This window comes from Parambassis ranga, chromosome 4, assembly GCF_900634625.1.
Source record: "Parambassis ranga chromosome 4, fParRan2.1, whole genome shotgun sequence".
Lineage (NCBI taxonomy): Eukaryota > Metazoa > Chordata > Actinopteri > Ambassidae > Parambassis > Parambassis ranga.
Window position 1 is genome coordinate 13,180,320 of NC_041025.1, and position 22,336 is coordinate 13,202,655.

General features: G+C 41.6%; 4 protein-coding genes across 4 annotated transcripts in view; 2 read left to right on the top strand and 2 right to left on the bottom strand.

Moving 5' to 3' along the window:
- The first annotated feature begins 1,538 nt into the window (after positions 1 to 1,538).
- Positions 1,539 to 7,429, top strand: prrg1 (proline rich Gla (G-carboxyglutamic acid) 1). Its single transcript, XM_028403029.1, has 4 exons — positions 1,539 to 1,622; positions 2,440 to 2,480; positions 3,219 to 3,379; positions 4,123 to 7,429. The coding sequence occupies exons 2-4, from the start codon at positions 2,471 to 2,473 to the stop codon at positions 4,579 to 4,581; spliced, it is 630 nt and encodes a 209-aa protein (XP_028258830.1). The 5' UTR covers positions 1,539 to 1,622; positions 2,440 to 2,470; the 3' UTR covers positions 4,582 to 7,429.
- Positions 7,430 to 7,665: 236 nt separating this feature from the next.
- Positions 7,666 to 11,398, bottom strand: cpox (coproporphyrinogen oxidase). Its single transcript, XM_028403028.1, has 7 exons — positions 10,737 to 11,398; positions 10,441 to 10,584; positions 10,186 to 10,296; positions 9,946 to 10,087; positions 9,123 to 9,341; positions 8,454 to 8,558; positions 7,666 to 8,370 (listed from the first exon to the last, which is right to left on the bottom strand). The coding sequence occupies exons 1-7, from the start codon at positions 11,266 to 11,268 to the stop codon at positions 8,286 to 8,288; spliced, it is 1,338 nt and encodes a 445-aa protein (XP_028258829.1). The 5' UTR covers positions 11,269 to 11,398; the 3' UTR covers positions 7,666 to 8,285.
- Positions 11,399 to 12,058: 660 nt separating this feature from the next.
- ccdc181 (coiled-coil domain containing 181) lies at positions 12,059 to 15,758 on the top strand. Its single transcript, XM_028403027.1, has 6 exons — positions 12,059 to 12,183; positions 13,324 to 13,428; positions 13,764 to 14,750; positions 14,834 to 14,980; positions 15,204 to 15,361; positions 15,587 to 15,758. The coding sequence occupies exons 2-6, from the start codon at positions 13,327 to 13,329 to the stop codon at positions 15,756 to 15,758; spliced, it is 1,566 nt and encodes a 521-aa protein (XP_028258828.1). The 5' UTR covers positions 12,059 to 12,183; positions 13,324 to 13,326.
- A 977-nt stretch (positions 15,759 to 16,735) lies between these two features.
- Positions 16,736 to 22,336, bottom strand: part of p3h2 (prolyl 3-hydroxylase 2) — a 42,770-nt gene continuing 37,169 nt past the window's right edge. Inside the window, exons 6-15 of the mRNA XM_028403026.1 lie at positions 20,939 to 21,028; positions 20,076 to 20,116; positions 19,891 to 19,982; positions 19,643 to 19,770; positions 19,443 to 19,538; positions 19,183 to 19,333; positions 18,782 to 18,899; positions 18,625 to 18,700; positions 18,362 to 18,502; positions 16,736 to 17,928 (exon numbers count right to left, since the gene is read on the bottom strand). Coding sequence (XP_028258827.1) covers positions 17,836 to 17,928; positions 18,362 to 18,502; positions 18,625 to 18,700; positions 18,782 to 18,899; positions 19,183 to 19,333; positions 19,443 to 19,538; positions 19,643 to 19,770; positions 19,891 to 19,982; positions 20,076 to 20,116; positions 20,939 to 21,028 — 1,026 coding nt within the window. The 3' untranslated portion in view covers positions 16,736 to 17,835. The remainder of the gene's footprint in view (positions 17,929 to 18,361; positions 18,503 to 18,624; positions 18,701 to 18,781; positions 18,900 to 19,182; positions 19,334 to 19,442; positions 19,539 to 19,642; positions 19,771 to 19,890; positions 19,983 to 20,075; positions 20,117 to 20,938; positions 21,029 to 22,336) is intronic.

Consider the following 22,336-nt stretch of genomic DNA (forward strand, 5'->3'; position numbering starts at 1 on the left):
TATACATTTGCTGGAACTGCAGCATCAACATCTGTGTCAGACTCCTTTTTAATTTGCAGAAGTGAAATGTTACAAGAACCATGTAATAGAAAAAAGTTCATCAAAACACTGATTTAATTGTACCAGTATGTGTTTGTGTTTATACTATCCACTCTCCACTGACAGCAATCTGTTCTCATCAGTAATGATGTTGAAAGACTTTGCCGCCAGGAACAGTTGACCTACACTCCTGTAAGACACACATACACACACACACACACACACAGTTTCCTCACAATGAAACCTGATCACGCTGTTGTCGCCCTGCACTCATTGGATTGCAGATATCAGGTACAAAATGTCAATGCTGGATTGAAATGTTTGAATTGACGGACACAGAACATTGAGCAAAAGTTAAATCACATGGAAACAAACTGAAATTAACTGCTGTCGCTTCCTCCGCCATCAGTAATTGGAAATATGATGATGTGAGCAAAAAATTAAATTAAAGCAGTGGAGGAGAAATGTCACGCAAATGGTACATGTAGTTTAATAATTAAAAGGGGTGTTTGTCTTTGAAAAGTGATTTTACAGTAGTCCTAAATAACTGGGACTGGATGTGAAATGTAAAAAGAACAAAAATAACAAAAGCAATAAAAGTAACAAAAATCACACTTGTAACTTATAATCTATGTTATGAAGCCCTAAAATAAGTGTCCAGTTTATGAAACAGAAAATAAAACTATAGTATATTCCTGTTTTAACCCTTTGCAAAGTAGCCTAACATTTTATAACATGGCTGCAAATCATGCCGCAAAAATGTGTGTGTGTTTGATTCAAAATGATTATGATCATATTTCACACTTGCCATCGGTTAATCTAACCAGATAAGATCTGTTAAACAGATTAGCTCATTTTACAAAAAGTTGTCAGAGTCAAACAGGTTGTTCAACCGCTCTGAAAACAGACTGAACAGGTCATCGATTAGACTAAACCTTTAAAATAAACATAATCTTATGTCAACTTGTCACATAGCAGTTTATGTATGAATTAGCAAAGAACAAATACGGTCATATGAAGCCCAGCAGGTTGACAAAAAATACACACTAGTTTAAACACAGTTTAAAAAGGGGAATAAAAGGAAAAAAACATAAATTTGGTTATTGTAGTAAAATCAAGCAATGTTGGTTAAAATGAGAGAAAGCAGAAAAGTAACTGAAATTGTTATCTGGGTTGTGTTTACCTGCTGATATTGTACAGCCGTCATCACCTAAGTGACTGTAAATAATGGCATCTGATAATACTTTTCTTATCAGATGCAAAATTGATAAGATCAAAAAGTCTTTTGATTTAAAACAAAACATTACTTTAAGCAATGTCAGTCTAGATTAACATCAATAAAGTGGGATGATTAATTTTCATTTATATTTATTTAATATATTAAGATAAGTAGTAAAAACGTATATAAATTCCGTACCCTGCAGTTGTCGGTCAGATCTGTCTCTTTAACTTTGGGAAGGGGCCGTTCTTTGGCAACGCTGTCGCAAACAGAGCAGTGCGCCTGCGCAGGCTGCATAGCAACTCTTTGGGGCTGTGGAGGAGACGAGGAGGATCGCTTATGCGCATTGTGGGGACGGAAAGAGGTAAGAAGTGGATTAAATAAACAATATATATGTAGAGACGAATTTGACACTTTGTGAATTGTGTAATATTCGACAGTGGAGGTCTCCTACTTGAACTGTTTGACTGTGGACATTAGAGTCATGTGTCTCTGTGTAAATCGCATCCGAAGCTGGAGGCGCATTACAAATCAACCCCGCTTGTCAATACACGGGAGGCTAACTAGCTTACCAGCTTCACCGGCACACAACCGGGAATAGACCGTTAACTGCCACAGTGGAGCCTCCTGCTAACAGCAGAGTTAGATCACCTCCATCTCTTTTTCTCTGTCTGTCTTGTTATTGTTGTAAATGGGCGGCGGTGGCTCTTTGTTAAGAGATGTTTCCGCTGCTGATCATCTATTTTGGGCAGCTGCGAGCAGAATTCCTGTAACATCCATGTGAAACACTGGCCAGCAGCCGCCATTGGTGGCTGTCATTTCAGCCCCGTTCACAACAACGCCCTTTACCGCCTGCCTGTTGATAAATGCCATTGATCGTTATAATGTTCAACGTGATGTCCACCAAAACTACTTTATTTAAAAGGGAAGTCCCCTTTGAATTAAGTAGTTTTAAAGGACTGTCCACAAAAATGAGACATTTTTTCTGTCATGTTCCTGTAAATGTGTGACATCACCTCTTTCATTCTCAGATTAGGGTATTGTTGCTGTTATTCTAAGAAAGCCTGAAATAACTGCTTCTTGTAAAAGAAACAAAGGAAGGGGCGTAGTTGGTGTAAATAACTGTTTTATATCAGCATAGGTCCAAAGCTGTACATTAATGTGTGTTTGGGTTTTTGCAGATATATCACCCCAAACAGACTCGCAGGAATCATGGGGAGTGGTGAGTTTATTGACACTACACACAGGGTTTTAAGATATTCCGAAACCATCTGTACCTTTCTTTGCTATTGTGTTGATTTACCCAGTGTTGGAATGCGGTTTGTCAGGTTTTTTTTTCCGTTTGCTTTAGCATAATAACAATTCCTATTTTTCTTGAGGGGAATTTCCAGTTTTTCTGCATTTTGTCCTTCTATTGTGTTTGCTTTTTAAGTCTTGTGGTGAGCACATCCCTTCAGTTATGGGTCACGCAGGTACCTGTTAATTCAGCATCAAGCATTCACAGGGCATGTTGTGGTATCTTGTGCACAGGTTCTGTTAACGAGTTTATATTCTGGATGTGTGAAACAGAGAGGCGCTCTGTCTCTCTAAGTTCATTCTTCCAGTTTCTCTTATGTGGCCCAGGGACGGAGGCCTAAATCAAAGGAGCTTTTGTTTTTATGCAGAAATGTGGGCACTGAGCAGCGCTCGGCCCTGCTCTGCGCCCTTTGTTTTGGTCCCCACCTCTCGCATTTTCCAGCATCTCTGTCTTTTTTTGCATCACTTTCAGTACATTCTCTTTTTGCTCAGTTCCTCCCCCATGCTGTTCTGCTTATTGACTCACCCCCACGTCCCTCTTTTTTCCCACTTTCCTGTGTTTGCTTGTTATGTTCATTGATGCATATTTTTTTCCTCAAACTCCATCCAAATCCTTCTGTCTCCCCCCTTTTCCACTCATCCTCTCTTTGTGCCCTCCTCCAAGTGTTCCTGCCAGCGGACACAGCCCACTCTGTGCTACGGCGACTGCGCAGGGCCAACTTCCTGCTGGAGGAGATGAAGCAAGGTAATATCCAGAGGGAGTGTCGTGAGGAGGTCTGCACCTATGAGGAGGCCCGGGAAGCCTTTGAGAATGAAGAGAAGACGGTGAGTAGACAAGAGTTGCATCACATGAGAATAGTCCCTCTCGATACACACAGAGACAGAAGACACCTCCCACAAATACATGCCCACATAAAGTCAGCCTAATCAACCACAACATTAGACACTACATGGCTTTAGATGGTCACCAGTTCTGATATCTTTAAAGGAATAATAACTCTTACTGGGAGTGGTATTTCCAGACATTTCTTGACTCATGGGGTCATGTGATAAAACAAGGAGTACTATGACATTATCCACCGGGTTTTTCTACTGCTTTAGTATCCGTTTTAATTTCTAACATTAACTTGTAGATTGCTGGCTGCCAGGAAACGAAATCCACAATCAATAATACTACTGTTGGGTACCAGCCACATGGATAAAAAAAAACTGTCTATCTGAGGTGATATTTTGTTGGTTTCATTTGTCCAGCAATGAAACCCAACACCAAGGGTAGTAGCCTGTGGAATGCGAGTGTTTTTTCAGGAAGTGATGATTATCAGCCAGAAATGGTTTATTTGTAAAACTATTGTGAGTCCAGAGAGCAGAGTCACGCAGATGGACATGGACAATCATGTGGTCTCTTTTGTGTTTGGGTGTTGCTCTTTGCTGCCTTTGTGCTCAAGTAACCCACATTAAAAGTGTTCATACATTAGGGCAGTGTTTTTACTGTGAGCCTTCGAAACAAAATTGTGCCTCTGTGTTTACATTGTAGTCTTATCTTAAGGAAAATCTTTGACTGTCTGCAGAAGCGGTTTTGGGAGGAATATGTACGGGAAAGCAATCCATCTGGAGGTCTGGAGACGGTGGTTGGTGGAGTCCACTCCCTCTACTTGATTGTGCCACTGCTGCTGGTCGTGATAATCATCGCTGTCATCGCCATCACTGTGTGGCGTTGCAACTCCCGCAAACGCTCGCAACACAGCCCCAGCCTGGGACACTCGCATCACAACCATGACCTGTCAGTGGTCTCTATGGACCAGTGGGGCAGGGATTATCACCATGGTGACCAATCTGAACTCAGTGTCCACAGCAGCCCAGTCTATCACGGTTCCGAGCTGACATCAGGGAGAGGAAGTGCTGGAGACCCGCCTCCATCTTACGAGGAGGCTGTAGGCCATACAGATGTCCAAATAGAGACAGAGCCACCTCCTCAGTATGAGGATATAGTCAACACCAGCTCCAATAGTGTCAACCAAGGGAAGTAAATGTGTCTCTAACCCCGGATTTACAACAGCCGTGTAACAGACGCATAAGGTAAGCGTAAGGTAAGCATAGCGACAGCCTCTGTGAATCGCTTCCATTTTAATTTAAATTAGAGTATTCACACCAGATGCGTAGCAGCACATTTCAGAAGAATGTCAGAGGCGTAGCTACACGTTGCTCTACATGTGTTGATGGAGTAAATGAAGGTTTCAGTCACGTGCTCTGTAACCCAGCCTGATACACGTAGAGGGGACATTAACCATCAGGTAAACAGGCAGATTACTATGTGATTTTGTGAATCTCACGGGAGCTTGTAAAATACACTATGCTTCAGAAACGCGTCTGGTGGGAACTGATGTTGCGCTGAAGACGCAACAAGAACATTCTGCTTACAATATGGGGGCGTTACACGGCCAGTGTTAATCCGGGGTAACTAACAGCCCAACAAAAGCCTAACCCTAACCTACACTAAGACTGTCTTCTTGTTTAGAAGTGCTACTGCTGTGGTATCACCAGCCTTCCCCATTCAACACATACAGCTGAAACTCTTAACAGTCAGGCCAGCTGACTAATGCAAACATCACTGGAGCCAGCGCTGTCCAAATTTGCACTAACCTTTCATCATTGAGGTGAAGTGATGGCAGGAAGGAGCAAGTTTTATTGCAATACCAAAACCAAACAGCACCTCTGCTGTATCTCCTCTATGCTGTCACTCTGTAGCAAATCAGCAAGCAAAACTAACGCTGCATGTGGTGTGAAAGGTTCTTATTGCCACAACGAAGGGCAAACATTCTCAGTGTATATTGATCTTGGACTGATACTTTATTAAAGGTTATTGCCAATTTTTTTAAAACTTCAGTGGGCAGCATTGAATATTTTGTATCTATTTTTTTATCTTTAAATTTGTTATATAAAAAATATAGTATTTAGTATTTATATTGCAAAGATTTGCAGCATTTAGACCACAAAACCTACATTTCCAGACTGATTAAATTTGCATTAAGCCATTTGTGAACCCCAACAGGGAAAAACTATGATCAGAAACTTAAGATCAGGCTCCTACCTGACAGCAATCTGTTGTCATTTTCAGCAGCGAGTTCAGTGTTTACTGGCTAGCTCTGGTTTAATTGACTAGTTCATGACTAAAGTATGAGTAATAAGAAAATTCTTCAGCTCTTTGCTGTTGTGTGTTGGGCAAGCATGAGCCAGCATGTCTCAGTGTGTTAACTATAAATAATAAATAGCTGCCCACATTTTGTATTAGACGGAACAATGAGAGCAACCACACAGTAAATGTTCAGGTTAAAACAGTCTGAACGGTGTAGAGTTACAGAGCTGCATATTAAATGTATCTGTTTCTGTGGCTTTTGGTGCTATTTATCCATCTAGACTGTTTTGGTGTGAGTTGCAGAGTTTTAAAGATTTTGGCTCTAGACATTTCTGACCTCTGATGGATGTAAATGGTTCTTAGCTTGTTGTGCCAAAAATACTTGATTAGTCAAGACAATCCACATATCTTGTTGTGAGCATTATATGTAGGAACTATTTTCTGCCTATCTACAACTGATTCAGTTACCTACCCATGACATCAGGGTAGTGTGCATGCTTGTGACAGTATGAATGTTAATCCTCCACACTGAGCTGTTGTTGGCTGGTAGAAAAATAGTTCCTACACGAAATTGCCCTTAACAATCTAAATGGATTATTAGCACTGCAAGCCATAGTAAAAAATGTGATTATTTGATTTGGAGTGAACTGTGTCTAATTCTTGGTGCCACATTAGCAATAGTAAGTCATTACAATATATGGCTTAATGCAGGTTTAAGCAATTCATTTGCCAAACCAAAGCACCCGTCCAACTACATTATACACTGAATGTTTTTGAGACTAAAATAACAATAAAAACAGTTGTAAAGGGGGCGCTGTTTTGTTTATGCGTGTCATACGTGCTTATATTTGGTAGTGCATGCAGCTCCGCCTGTACACAAAGGGTTAGACCTGTCTGCACTGTTTGCTTAAGGTCAGGGCCCACATCCACCTGAGGGTGACTGATGGTTGCTCAGAACCTGCTTTAACTGTGAAACACAAACCCTTCCCCTTTTCCCTGTAGTCAGACGCTGTGCCACTTTGTCTGTGGAGTGATGTGCACAGGAATGTGGGACAGGAAGTAGGAGAGACGGAAGCTTTGCAATGAGAGTTAATGGGGGGGAAGATACTGCATATAACGTCACTAAGGAATTATGTTTAGCATGTGTAAAGCACCTCTATATAAATGTGTATAGTCTGTATGTGTGAAAAGTACAGTGAGATTATTCTTCACTGCATAGGAATGCAGTGAATGCATTGGTACCAATGTAAATATACGCCAGTATGTGAATAAAGGAAGGCACTTTGTGTGTAAGCTTAAAATGAGCTGTTTGATGAAAAGTAGGACAGTCTGGTTTGAGCATCAGTATCAGCAATGTCACTGTAATCTTCTTAATTAAAAAAGTGCTCATACTCTATATGCAATGTTACTGCATACACTCTAAAACCAAATATGTCATTTTAACTGATAAATGTTACCCATTTCCTGTCTACACCTCACAGACTTTGAGCACTGATGGTTATTGTACTTTTTCGTGAGTTGACCTGTGAACCTCAGCACTTGCTATGACACTGAAATGAGTTGTGCTGGTAGAGGTAGCCATTTTTGGTTAGGTCAGTTGTACTGTTACTTACAGAGCCCTGTTTTTACAATGCCTTATCAAAACAAAATGTTATATAACATTAAATGCAAGGGAACTTGTTATAAATCTTTGACTTGTGCAAAAGCTTGAATTAATTTGTAATAAAACATTTAAAATGTGCTGTCAGTGTCTCAAATAAATGATCATTGTTTCATGAGCTTACCCTAATAGCTCACAGTATTTCACTACTGGATTATTAAGTTTCTGAGCAGTTTTGCTTGTACACCAAAAAAACTACAACATTTTTTAGGATATGTCCCCAAAAACAACTGGAAACACCTGACTTGTGATTCACAGTCATCCTCTGTGGACCAAAATGACTCATTAACCACCAATTAAAGACCAACACAAAGTAAGTATTGCTCATAAGGGAGCAGTTATTACATGTTTATCTTTAATTGTTAAAAATAACCCATTGTTATGAACTATTTATCAACATTGAAAAACAATGGTGCGTGCACACACAGACACGTAAACTGGCTCAGTTTGTCCTTATTTCCCCTTTCAGTCATCATCTTCATAAAAGGCCAGTAGACAACTTCAAGTAGAGCAGTCCTTATTTAGCTCAGGCACAGAGAAACCAGACAGCTTCTATTTGAAACCAACACTTCTTGAAAGGGAGAACATCCTCAGTGAGATGACCTACAAGCAGCTCACCTATAAGGTTGCATTATTAGGTGTTGCTTTGCTTTGCCAGCAAGAAAGCAAAAACTCACAAAACTCAGTCATTAAATTTAACTAGTGTCTTGTAAAAATGATTGTGTGAGTGGGATTAAGTTTTAACAACGCTGATTTGACAAATATAGCACACAGGAAAGAAAAAAATTACCAGTGCAAATTAAAAATGCAATTTTGATATTTTGGTAAATGCCATATTGAAAACTGCTGTCTCATCCAAAATCTCAATAAAAAAAAAAACAAAGGCAGACTCCTGGTTGCTTTGTCCATACTGACATGTAAACCTGTGAACACTGCAGTTACACCCACTCCTTGGGGTTCCGTAATGCTTCCAACATCTCCGCCTCCCGGGTCCCTTCGGCGGGCTTGTGCATGTACTCCCACCTGAGGATGAACAGTGAGCCTGTTACTAAGCAACACTTATTACAGTTGTACAAAGAAAAGCGAGACCTCCAGTGTTATCTTACTTAGCAGTGAGGGGGAGGGACATGAGGATGCTCTCAATTCTGGAACCAGGTGTGGCCAGGCCAAACTTCACGCCCCTGTCATACACCAGGTTGAACTCCACATATCTACAACAAACACAGAACACAGCTATTTTCCATTACTGACTATTTAAAGTCAGCCAAATTGGAGAACAATTCATGTACAACAGCACTGTTCAATGGCAAAAGAAATTCACATCAACCAACAGCAGGGGGCATCCATGCTGTGCATAGGTCAGTTGAAAGTGGAGGGGCAAGAGAGAATGTTATTATATAAAGAATAGGTTTTGTACTTGTTGAGCATTGCTGATGTGCTGGCTGTTCGTGTTGTTGCCATAATTTTGTGAGTCTGGGCTTAAGGAGCCATAAACAAGGAAAAGTATTTGGAAGGAATGAAGTACACCAAACTGAAGTAGATCAGCTTAAAAACTGTCTTTGTGAGTGACTGAAAGCATGAAAACTAGTAGGAATACCAGCCATTTCTGCAGAAACAGACTAAAGGATGTGGGAAATGAAGGCTCAGCCAATACATTTAGACAAAAGTCATTGAACCAAACGGGCTATAAAATACCAGATCACCTATATTACCTTTTTTCAACATTAGAGATTCTTATCAACAGCCATTACTTCTTCTGTGTGTCCACTACTCACCTTCCTCGTCTCACTTGCTGCCAGTCCTTCTCCTCCTTAGTGAAGGAGTCATTGAGGTGCTTGTACACGATAGGCAGGTAACAGGGCACCACGGTGCGGGCACAGCTCTTGACGAATTTGAACACCTCCTCCTGATTTGGGGAGTCCAGGTCGTCAAAGAAGATACCTCCTATGCCGCGACTCTCTCCTCTGTGGCGAATGTAGAAGTATCGGTCACACCTGGATACCAGAAATATCAGAACACTTACAAAACGTCAAACAAAACAACAATTTTCAAACAAAACATGGACAAATATATCATGTGATAAATGTAAAAGCTAATTATCAAGCCAGCGAAAATACTAGACGTGCCCATCGAATATGCAGTTGAGGCCAGGACATAAAATTTCCTAAATACCGGAACAGGTGAAACCAGCTAATCTGCCAAAAGTCAGTTTTCACAGTTTCAGTGTTTCTTTTGCTCAGAGCGTTTACACACAGTTCCAGTAAACTTTCCCAGTTGTAAATGCAATTACTCAGACATCGTATGATCAGGCCAAGCTTACTCATGCATATTTCGCAAAAGGTAACATGCTTTACATTTAACTTAAGGTCAGAGAAATTTCACGTATTAGTAACATCAGATAAACCACACCCGCCATTTACTGACTATCGTCATTGCTCAACGGTTGTTGTTCAACAGCAGATTTTAAGGCAAAGACTTCCTCTTATCATCATCCCACAGTGAGGATACACCCATTGTAATCCACACACATATGAATACACAGAAATCAGGCACATATACTCAAGAACACATGACTGACAAATACTAATCAAATTGTACCATTTCTTAAAGTCGGGGTAGTATTGTGAGTGGTGCTTGTCGCATGCCTCCTTCAGGGTGTTGTGGAAATGAAAGGCATCTTCCTTGTTAATGTAAACTGGAGTCAGATCTGTGCCTCCACCAAACCACCACTGCTTACTGCCTACAGGAAGGAGAAGACAACGGTCATCATTCATTCACATACTCAATAGTGTCACTGACACCAATACACAGTTGCTGACGTAAAGGGCTGACACTCACCATCTTCCTCTTCAATCTCAAAGTATCTGTAGTTGAAGTGCACTGTGGGGATGTGGGGGTTTTTGGGGTGGATAACAGAGCTCACTCCCATGGCACAAAATGGCAGCTTACCTGCAAGAAAAAGGTCAACCACAGAGGTGTGTTTTATTCTCAATTAAACAAATCTGAAGTGCAAAAAGTATCCTAATAAGTGTTTAGGAACATGCCATGGAGCGTTAAAGCTACATTAAATCAGTAAATGGTGTGGAAGCTCACCATCTTTCCCTTTGAGCACTTTTCCTCTGCTCCTCATCTGCTTTGCAGCTTCCTCAGTCAGGTACCCAGACACCACGGATACGTTGACCCCTGCCTTCTCAAACACCTTTCCATCCTGCATCACACAGCTGATTCCTCCTCCCCCTGAAACAGACACAAAAAGGGAATTGATTAAAATACTTAACATCAGGTTGGGTTTCTTTAGAAAGATATGGATGTACGTCCCGCATCTGTAACTGTGTCGTTCTCTAATTGGACAATCTGTAATAAAAACACGGATGAATCCACCACCTTACCTTCCTTCCTCTCCCACCGATCCACCTTGAACGTCCCGCCGTCCACCTTTTCCAGTGCTTTGCAGAAGTCGGCCTGCGTCTCCATGATCAGCATCTCCATCCTCGTACGCATGTCTCCCTTCCTCTTCTCCAGCACACTGATGTCGGTCACCGGAGCAGACATGAACCCCCGGCATCTCTCCAGGATCTCCCCCTCTTCTTCTTTCTTCTCCAGTGAGATTCTCGTTGCCATCTCTGCACGCTGGAAGTGGTTAGCGTTAGCCAAAACCCCCGCTACAGCCGCTGCTACTGTTACTGCTGCGGCTCCACTGAGCACCAAGGCCCCCCTCCTGGCTCCTCCAGCTGCAAATCTGCCAGCGGTCCCATGGGACATGAACCGTACGCTGGTACCCCTGCAAAACCATCTCGCTCCCGGAAGCAACCCGGACTCTCCTGGTGCTCTACTAGCAATCCCCTTTAAATGAGAAGTCAAACAGCGTCCCACTGTTGTCTGCGCCGTTTTGTTTAGCGAACAATAGACAATGGTGGCCATTTGTAAAAGAAAGACACGCTGCTTTGTCAGTGAGTGGCGAGCGTCACTAGTTAATGTGTACTTAATTATTACTCACAACATTATCAGAAGTTGTCTACGTGCTGTCAGTCGTGCTTCGATAAGGGGGCGTGGCCTTGTTGGATACTGATAAAATGCAGCATGGGAGATGTCGTTTTTTTTGCTACGACCTCCCCGTAAGAGGAACCTGAAGCAAACTTCAACCCCCATAGTGCAATGCGCCTGAACACAGACGTCGCGTTCATGACTTCACAAACATTCCGTGTTTTTACTGGTTGCGGTTTTATGGAAGCCGTAGTGACTGATTCAGGTGCCCCCGTTTTTCACATAACTGTTTTTCTAAGGACGTAATTACAGCTGATGTTTGTATGGTAATAATAATAATAAAAACAATAACAATGATTTATTTTAAGTGGTGTCTACTCTGAAACACGTTTTCTTTCTATAGCTGGCAAAAGCTTATGGTGTTTACATCTTGAATAACAGAAGCTCTTCCGTTTTATTTATTGTTTGTTTGTTTGTTTGTTTATTCATGTTGGATTTTTTTTTTAATATCATACAACGCTGCATCAAAGCTCTAACTAGAATTGTTTATGCGTTCTCTTTGTTTACGCTGTATACATGGAGATTGTTTTAGTTGTGAAACACTTTTTGGAGTGGTGTACTATACGCATGCGCAAGTAGTAAAGCGTGTTGTTGGTCTCCATAACGACGGGCCTATTAAACCTTTTAGGGCTGCAGGGACTAGAAGCAGATTATGTGCACAGGTGCTGCTCCGCAAAGTGCGCGTACTGTGTGGGCCAGTCAGATGGAGAGACAGTCGTAACAAACCCGGGCTGGATGTGTTATTCTACTGCTTTACTCTAAATAGGAATACTACTAAGGGACCAGCTTGTGGTGAGTTTGATAACAACCATATTGCTACAATGCTCTTTGTTCTCAGTAGACAGAAATTCAGACTAACGTTATTTCTATGTGTGCAAGCTAAGCCCCCGCAATAATTTCCTCTCCTCTGTTTGGTTTATTTTTCTAAATCAGGCAGCTATAAAAATAAACAGGATTACACTCTTTAGTTGGGTCACGGTCTGTTGTGAAGCCATCTGACTTAATTTTGAGTTACAGTAAATATACAAATATGAAATATAGTAAAAACTAACGACATCTTAGCAGGGAAGGAATATTTCTAATTAAAAAGCAGGAATAATAATTTTCTGCTGACTCTGCAGTGCCAGTTTCTGTCCAGTAGATGGCAACAAAACACAGTGTTGTAACCCAATTACAAATATAACATAATATTTGTATTAAGGCCACTAAAATGTGCATAGACAAAATAAAACATATATGTATTTGAGATATTTGGCTTTAAATGTGTGTATGCGTCCTTGTCATTGGGTACAGTACAGTGGAATTTATTCAGAAGCAGTCATTGGCTACTGCACACCATGATGCCATGTGGTACAAACAAAATGAAACATAAATGTATTTATTTCATGGTGTTCCTTTTTTTATTATAAATCTCCTGAATCAAGTGAGGGTCAGTGGAGTTCAGTGTAGCTGCATCATAGCCTGGCGTACCTCTGCCTATAAATGTAACAACACATTGATATTTCACCGTGGAAGAACTAGAGGTACATACACCCCTGAGGAGTGGGGACCCAGGCATCTGCATTTTATTTGTTTCTGTCTGGGTTGTCATGATACATAAAGACTGTTGATCAGTATTTACTTGCTCTAACTTGATGTGCTTAGTTTCATTTGACTGAGGTAGAGAAGCTGAGTACAGTGGGATAGAAACCCTGACAGTTACAGTGTTTACAAATGTATTACATATATTATAGAACTCAGTAAAAAATGCTTACACCTCTATACATAGCCTGTGAAGTATAAACCAAACTTATGTATCCTGCCTCTTGTGACAGCAGCAATAGGCTTCAGCCCAAGTTAAGAGAATGAAGGATGGATGGCTGTTTTGGGTCATAATTGCTGGTGATTCAATGTAGTGATGCAAATGCAAAATGTATTTTTTTGGTTTGGTAGATTATGAGTGAGGCGATGTGCACAAGGTCTCAGGAGGAATATGAGGATGACTTTGAGAAGGATCTGGACTGGCTGATCAGTGAGGAGGGCCGCAGTGAGGACCAGGTAAGCCTTCATCTCCTCTTTCTACATTTATGCTACTCTGCTCTACTTACTGCAGACTGGGTGCTGTGTGTATCCCTGACCTTGCTCTGTGAAAGTGTGACAGCGAGTAGTGTTGAGTTACCTGACCTGGCACATCTCACTGTTTGCTTGTGAAACCCACGCTGCTGACATACAGTGGCATACTTTCACTGTTCCACTGCTGAATGCAATATTGATGAACACTCTTAAACAGATCTGTTATCACACCAGCACACCTATCACCTGCTAAGTACTGATGTTGGTCTTTCATTACGTTCAAACCTAATTAATGGACGCAGCATGTGTCTACCCCACAGGGTCCCGACTACGAGGACATAGAGGCAGACATTGACAAGGAACTGGAGGAGGATGAGCAACAACAAAGGGTCAAAGGAAAGGAGAAAGACCCAAAGAAGGAGAAGAAAAACAACAAAGCTGAGCAGCTGGAAGACGATGAAGAGAGGTGGCCATCTCCCATGGAGCCACTGGAGTATGACTCAGACAGAGAGAGTCTGGGTACGTCATCACCTATAGTTCCACCACCACCAGGCATGGATGACCAGACAGACGAGGAGAAGAAGTACATTCAGGAGAAGATCCAGCAGGCTAACCGAGAGCTGCAGGACCAAGAAGCTCCTGACATGACGAGACGCAGGCGTCTTCATTTTAAAGAGACACTGGTGGATCTGGTGGTGCCTCCACTGCAGTTTGAGAAAAGCAGCAATGGTGATAAGGCAGAAGGAGGAAAAAGCAGCAAAGCAGGGGCTGCAGAGGCAGATACTGAAGTGTCAGGGAAGCTGTCTGAGCTAAGACTCTCTCCTCGGAATGAAGGATCTATAAGGACTGGGGAGAGTGAAGGAGGGCAGGGAATGAAGGAGGGCAAGGTCCTTGTAGAGAAGGATGGAAAGTTTGACCTTGTTACCTTGAAAGAGGTGGAGAGTCAAGGCCTTCTTCCTCCTATTTCAAACAGCTATAGTGAGTATTCACGCTCCTCCCCACGTGTGCAAGAGCACAATGGGAACCCCTTTAAGAACTACAGGTCCTCCTCCTCCCCTCGCCTTTGCGCTGGCTCCTCTTCCTTACACCAGAGCATCGATAACCTTCCAGTCCCCAGACCTCCTGCACAGCCCAGAAACCGGCCCAGTTCAGCCGGCCACAGCCAGAGAGGCAGCCAGAGGAAAAGCTTTAAACGGCGGGTACAGTCTGCCACGGGGACACCCTGCCAAGCCACATATACCCTCTCCTCTCAGCAGAAAGAGCTGCTGCAGAAGATTCAGGAGAGGAAGGAGAAGCTGGCCAGAGAGGTAGGAAGATAAAGTTCAATGAAAAAAGTAGAAATCAACGAAGAGATATTAAGGCTTCTCTTTTACCCCTCTTTTCTGGTCAGGCGGAGCAGAGGAAACGCGAGGAAGAAGAGATGAAGAGGCAGGAGAACGAGGTGGCGTTCAAAGCCTGGCTGATGAGGAAGAGAGAGCAGCTTCTAGAGGAGAAACGGATCCACCGGGCCCAGGAGATGGAGAGGACCAATACTAAAGTATGAGGAGGAGGCATGAGACACAAACACATAATGACCACAACTAAAGGCCCTCTGGCCATTTTTGTAAGATAATAGCAGAGTTTTCTTTATAGTAATCAAATAGTAATCTCTATCAATAAAAGATAAATCCTCAAAACATTAAAATACCCATAAAAGGTAAATATGTCAAACTTTAAGACAATGCAACATACAACAGTTTAATTCACAGTTTTTCCTGCAGAGAGACTTCAGTGAACCAGAGGAGGCCTTTAAGTTGTGGCTTCAGAGGAAACAGGAGCAGCAGCAGAAGGAGAAGCAGCTGGTGGAGTTGAGGAGGCTGGAGGAGGACAGCAGCTACCTCTTACACAGCCGAGAGGAGTGTGAACACGCCTTCAAAGTGTAAGATCTTTAAACACCTTTAGCGTTTTCATCCTGTCATCAATCTTTGTTAACTGTTAGATGATTTCATATTCTCACATCTTACATTACATAGAAGGCAGATACAACTAGCAACCTCCTTGTTTTTCTGCCTTGTGACACGGAAATACCCATAAATATAACTGAATATATCTGAAATATACATTAGTTTACAGTTTAAGTCCACTGTCCTGCTCCCATCCTCAGGTGGCTGAGGCGGAAGCGGGCGGAGAAACGAGCAGAGCAGCAGGCGGCTCGAGAGCGTTCGCGCAGGCTGGTGCTGGAGGAGCGGCGCGCGAGACGCATGAAGGACCTGATGTGTACTGTCAATGAGTCCAAGCCATTCAGGTTCACCGAACAGCTGGCATACCGCTTCTGAAGCAAACACATCTGACACATTATCACCTCACATGGCTCTTAACAAATATTTTTTTGTTTATTTAATGAGAGGAAACTGTTTGTACAGTAATTCACTCAACACAGGAGAGTGTTTCTAAGTACTAAAACAGCAACTGGACTTGGTGGGGCATCTCTAGGCAGTGCCCACCTGAAACCCTCCACTCAAACTTTAAAGGACAGGACACCAGTTTAGAGATAGTTTCTCCAGTTTTACACAGATTGCTGGCTGAATGCATCTGTACCATTTATCAATAACAGTGTTTGAAAAAAAGAACAAACTTTCAAGGAAAGTTACCCAGAAAAAAAAAGAAACTATAGATCAGTGCAAACAGCATGTGGTCATTCTCCAAGTGGACATCAGGTGGACTAGAACATCGTGAAATAAGAACAACTGTGTGTCCATTGTGTCTGCATCTGTCTGCCCACAGCTCAGTAATGCAGTCCTGACACCTCCTCATGTCCCCACCAGTCACACTTTGATTCAGGAGAGGTGAAACATCCTCTAGTAATGAAAGTCCAGTTGTCTCTATTTTAGCACTTAGATAAACAATGAGCTGAATGTCATATAGTCAGATGAACAGCAGTGTTTAATCAGTGTTTCTGTGATGTGTTAAAAACTATACCACAGTGACCTCTTCTCTTCTCAGTGTAAACATATCTGGGCAAATAGTTACATTTTTTAAACAGTGTTTACATAATGTATGTTTAGCAGCAGATGTACCTTACGTTCAATGAAGCTCTTCACAAACTGCAGTGTGTGCAGCTTAAATATGAGAGCTGAACCATTTATTACTGTATGCCTTTTATCAGAGTGTAATACAATGATACATTTTAAAGAGATTACTTGTTGCAGTAAATGAATTATATCTGTAAGTATCCAGCTTCTTTATATAAATAGATTTCTTTGAATTTCATGAAATGCATGACATGAGTAAATAAAAGACCACAGTATATATATTCATAGATATGGAATATTATACTTTTAATTTATAGGCATGTACACATACATTGTTGTGTGCTACAGCATTTCATAATTAAATATCAGTGACACAAAAGTGGCCAACCTCATTAAAAACAGGGTTACATTTCTGGTTAGCCTTTTGAATCAATGTAGAAAGTTCTTTTTTCTCCCCCCACATTTCCATTTTACAGTGCACAACTTGACCTATCATCATCACAAAATAAGAAATAAAAGAGCGTACAAATACGTATTCCTTGAAACAGGAATGATTGGCATCTTTTATGAAAAAAGTTTCTCATATCAAAGGCAGACAGCAGCTGTCTATTATTAAAAACACATAAATTAAAGTAAAACACACACTCAACAAGTCCTCATGTCAGTGAAGATGTACACCCACCAGTATTCTGTTCTGTGTGCCTAGAGGGCGGAGGGGGATTTATTAGACAAGTGGGCTGAACACACACACACACACACACACACACACACACACACACACACACACACACACACACACACACACACACACACACACAGAGCAAGAGAGCGACAGAGTGCATGACCATTAAATATTCAGCATAAAACCTGATCTCTTTCTTAGATTCTATGAACGAAAGCTGTTTCAGACTTAGACCCCCCCCCCAAAAAAAATAAAAATAAAAAACAGTGCACTGCCAACTTCAAAAAAATCTATTACTGACACTGAAAAAACAATAACACAATGATATTAGTGATATAATATTTAACAGTACCTTGTGTGTGGATTATTTGAAACTACTGACCACTGAAAATAAGGTATTTGTTTTATATGTATCTGTACATAGTAAATTAAACTCAAAGAACACGTTGCCCAGAACAACCCAACGCAGTGAAAACTTCACAGTTCAGAGAGCGACCTACATGAAACAAACCCATGTTAACAGAGACGGTGACAGAGGAGACAAAGAAACTCAAGTTTTAAAGAGAAACATAAAAAACAACACAAAAACATCATAAAACTTGCACTTCAAACAGTACAAAAATAGAAATGTTCTGATCCAAAGGTCATTCAATAAATAGTTAAAATACTATAAAGAAGAGGATGGAGGTTTTTCTGCTTCTACAGTTCATCTTTAGGGTTGATGTTGAGGCCTTGACCCCACACAGACTGAGCGTCCAACGCTAGGATCACCTCATCCGCCTGTAGTCTCTCCTAGAGGAAAAAAACACATCAGTGTTCAGTAGAAAAACTACAGTATATTCAGGATGTGGGAAACTAAATAACTTGCTTTTGTTACTATATGTTTTTACAATGGCTCAGAAAAATACTGAGCATCGCATGTACAGTGCACTTTAATTACCCATTTCATGAGGCAAACAGTAATCAACTGTTATTTAAAGGCACAGGACTGGATTTCGGAAAATGATTTCAGTCACAATACAGACATTCTTTTCATCTGGCAACTCCCGTTTATGAGTTGGAAAACAATTAAGACACAGCCCTCTTCCTCAAAAATGCCACCATGAATGCTTTATAGATTCAGCCAAAGCCCTGCCATGATTACATGTAATTTCTTTGAAACTCAACCCTTTAAACCAGAGCTGGAAATAGGATGAACCCAGCAGCAGCAGCAGCAGCAGCATACCAGTTCTCTGTAGAGCGGGTCCAGGGTGAACCACAGAGCCACGGCACATCTCTGCCCGCTGGTGACAGCCTTCACGCCGTGTGGATTCTCCCCCCCTGATGAGAAACCCACCATCCTGCCACACCTGGGTTTCACCGATGCCTTAGAGCATGACATATTAATAAGATGTTATTTGACAATGTTCTGAAGGAGATTTTATGTTAAGTTTTTTTATGTTTATGCATACTCATAAAGGAGGTCATATCTCAGAAGAACCATCTCACCGTGACTGTTTTGGCATCCATTTCTGTGAATATGAACTCCCCTCCTTCAAAATCTCCATTAAGATATAAAAGTGCACTGAAAAAAAGTAAAAAACATAATTAATGCAGCGTGTCTGATTTATACAAGATTCTCTAAAAACTAAGAGCAGCCTCGTACCTGTAGTCTCTGTATGTGTATGCTGGAGGTTCCTTCCAGCACTCATTGGCATCGGGGTCTAACAGACAGTTGTCGGCGTGGATGGGATGGCTAAGGTCATTCCTGTGATCCTGCTGGCCTAAGAGGATAAACAAGAAGCACACAAGTATTAATAATACATATCCATGTAGGTGTTCACATATTATTTTCAGGAAACATCTGCTGAACATTTCCATGTTTTTACTTCCTGGATCTTTTGTTCTTAAATCTGCCTTGATCCTGTTTCTGCCATATGCAGACCATCAGGGATATAAAAAAAGATTTATTTGATCCAAAGGTGATGACAAGGACATATTACAAGCTAGTTTTTCCAGTTTATTCTCCAGCTCTCCTACTGAACTAATACTTTGTGTATAAGTGACCTGTTATGGCTGTCCGGCACACCAGGTGTGTGTAGGAGAAGTGCAGAGTGGAGTTCAGCATGAAGTAAGACTCAATAATTCGTCTTGCTCGCTCGCTGGTATCATAGAAGAGGCGAGCACTCCCCATTGGCACTCTGCCCTCATAACCGTACTGCAGGGAGGAGAAATCAAAAGAAAGATAGTACAGTCACACAGAAAACTCAAGAGAAAGAACAATATTAACTGAAGAACTCTTGCAGTGGATGAGGTGGTTTAGATACCTGAAGGGTTTTCAGTACAGTTGCTCCTTCAAACTTCTCATTGGGAGTGTGTGGAGACATCCGCCCTCTGTAACCATCTCCTGCTATCGTAACAGCCTGGAAGACAATAATACAGCCAAAAGTTCACACACTGAACCAGCCAGAAGTAAACATGATCTATGAGATTTAATAGCAGCTCTGGTGGCTTGATCTGTCCTTACATATGCCAGGTTTCTGAGCTCTGCACACTCCTCCTCAGATATAACATGATCCAGCAGCACCCGCTGGGTCCCATTCAAGGCCACAGAGTTCTGCACCAGCTGCACACTGTCATACAGCAAGGGACCACCTACACAGATCACAGCACAGTATTTGAAGAATGCAGCATGTTATCTCAGCCATGGTGGTCAGTAAAAAATGTTTTTCAACACTTGAAGCTTCTGGTAACGGCCTTGGACCAGAGGATTACCTTCTTTGAGCAGCTGTGGCGCAGCGTCAGTGATGTTTTTCTTCTCTGAGATGGGAACATACTCCATCCAGCCATCTGTACCAGAGGGAATCCTGGCAGAGGAGAGAAGAGAAAGGGTTTAGTTGTCCGAAGGTGCCGTAGTTAGTCCTAAACTTAGAGGGCTGAAGAAATGATCACCGCTTTACCTGTTTGAGTCATCTCTTCCACCTGTGCTGCTCCAGTAATTCTACAAGAAAGACAAAGACAACATTTTAACAACACCTCCACCTTTAAATCCACTTTAAACTATAATATATACATTTTTTACATGATTTGATGCCAAGAAGTGCATAAACAGTGAAAAACACACTGTGGCCTCAGACTGTGTCATCATACAGATGGTCTATCTATTGTGGAAGTGGGGACACAAATCTCATCTATGTGCACAAATTGTGAGAAAAATGCCTCAAATGTGGCATATTGTCTCTTCCAATAGTATGCCGACACCTCATTTGTAGATAACTGCATAGACACGTATCTGGAAGATTATTTGTTGATCTGTTAAGATCATATTATCGATCAGTGGGCTTCTGTGTGATGACAGTGAAAGGCCAGAATCTCTCACCATATCTTTCATATCACTTCTTGTTGTTAAAACAAATTATGCACATTTAGTCAAAATCTGAACTGCACATGCATTTAAAGAGAGCTTTATAACTCATACCTATTCTACCTTAGCCCACAAACATCACCCCTCTTAAGTGTCATTGTCTTTGTATGGCCAGCAGGTGGCAGTGTGGTCTGAGCAGACAGAGGTGTGTGGTAACTGTGCCAGACACCTGTTACCCTGCTTTGAGTCAGCCTGCAGCAGGGGCACATTAAGGCTGTTACACACCCAGCTGGAGATCTGCTCTGCATCAGAGTCATGTGGACTGGCTTATAAATAACTGCCCGTTAAATTACACAACCTCTTTTTATTTCTGGGCAAAAGCTGACAATTAAAGATCAATGAATGTCAATGAGCACTCACAGCATGCTGCACTCTGATGGGTTTATTCTGTTTACTCACCCCTTCACTGAATTCAACACCCATGATTTTACTGCCAGTCAGAAGGAGCTCCAGTTCTTGTTTGTGCCTCCTCAGGTACCATGCAGCTTTCTGTGAATACACACAGCAATGTGTTCATGGTAAACAGTTCTATTCAGGAAAATGTCAAATTAATTAAGATGTCAGTAAAAACCCAAATACATACAGTCCAAATATATGACATCTTAATCTGATCTGTTTACATGTGGACTCTTTTTATACTACTCAGAGGAACATTTTATATTTACATTAATGGAGACTAAACTTGGATTCATCTCTTGTTATAAATTATTGTCTTATTGGCTTTAAACATGTAGTATCCTTCAGACTGAATGAAGCCATAATGATGAGTATTGAAAAACTTGAGCAGCCAGTAGCATTTTCCTTGTTGTGGTTTAGAGAAGTTCTCTTTTCCTAATCATTTTTACAGCCCACACTCTGCTCCACAGACTCCTGAGAGCACTCTGACAGGACTTTCCCTCCTCCTCCAGGATTCCTGAAAGGCAGGATTCTTTTGGCAGGGAGGCAGGTCGGGCCTGGCACTGATATCTGGGGTTCTGCAAATGAGCTCCCTGAGGCCAAAGGGTGGGAGGACGAAAAGAGGAGGCGATCAGTGGGCCAACAACTGTGCTGTAAACGGACGCTTTGACTGATTGCAAAGACTTGAGGACTAGAAATATGTAAACTATGACTAAAAAAACATCGGCATGCTGGCTCTCAGTCTCTGTTTCTGTCGCACACACATACAAAAAGTCAGCCACACACACACATTCTCACAGTCCTGATGGGGAGCCTTGCTTGCTCTAATGAGGACCAGGCTTTCTAGGAAAAAAACAGTTTGTGTACTTGGGACTCAAACAAAGCACAGCTTGACTATTCAAAGCAGCTGATCAGAGCACAAATTCACAGAGGCAGATGAGCAGCTAGACTTTGGGTGAATCAGGAGAACATTCACCATTTAATTACTCAGAATAATAAAATATGCAGCTGTAAACACACTGACGTTGCAAAATGTGCTTAATACTTCCAGCTGAAAAAAAAACACAAGTGAATAGCTTCAGCCTAACTTTTAAGAGCAGACTCCTGCCGAGTGGCAAGTAGCAAGTTCCTCCAAGAAATACAGAAAATACCCCGCAGTCTCTTGTCTCCTCTTTTTCCACTCAAAACCACATTTCTTTCAAATCTACACTTTTACTCTGCTTCCTTCTTTTTTTCTTCCCCTACACTCTTGTTATATTATGGTGCAGTTTCTGCTACCAGAGGCCAGAAGAGCTGCTGACAAAATTCTAGCTGTTGCCTCGTTACACTTTTAGAAATGAACTTAAGAATGAGTTTATATATGATCATATATTAGCTTTTATATGAAAACACAACATGGCA

Coding starts and splice junctions, on each gene's coding strand:
- prrg1 (XM_028403029.1), top strand. Junction 3,380..4,122: donor TTGAGAATGAAGAGAAGACG/GTGAGTAGACAA, acceptor GACTGTCTGCAG/AAGCGGTTTTGGGAGGAATA.
- cpox (XM_028403028.1), bottom strand. CDS start 11,268: ATGGCCACCATTGTCTATTGTTCGCTAAACAAAACGGCGCAGACAACA. Junction 10,297..10,440: donor AGTGCTCAAAGGGAAAGATG/GTGAGCTTCCAC, acceptor TTTTTCTTGCAG/GTAAGCTGCCATTTTGTGCC. Junction 8,371..8,453: donor TCCCTCCCCCTCACTGCTAA/GTAAGATAACAC, acceptor GTTCATCCTCAG/GTGGGAGTACATGCACAAGC.
- ccdc181 (XM_028403027.1), top strand. CDS start 13,327: ATGAGTGAGGCGATGTGCACAAGGTCTCAGGAGGAATATGAGGATGAC. Junction 14,751..14,833: donor AGGAGAAGCTGGCCAGAGAG/GTAGGAAGATAA, acceptor TTTTCTGGTCAG/GCGGAGCAGAGGAAACGCGA. Junction 15,362..15,586: donor TGTGAACACGCCTTCAAAGT/GTAAGATCTTTA, acceptor TCCCATCCTCAG/GTGGCTGAGGCGGAAGCGGG.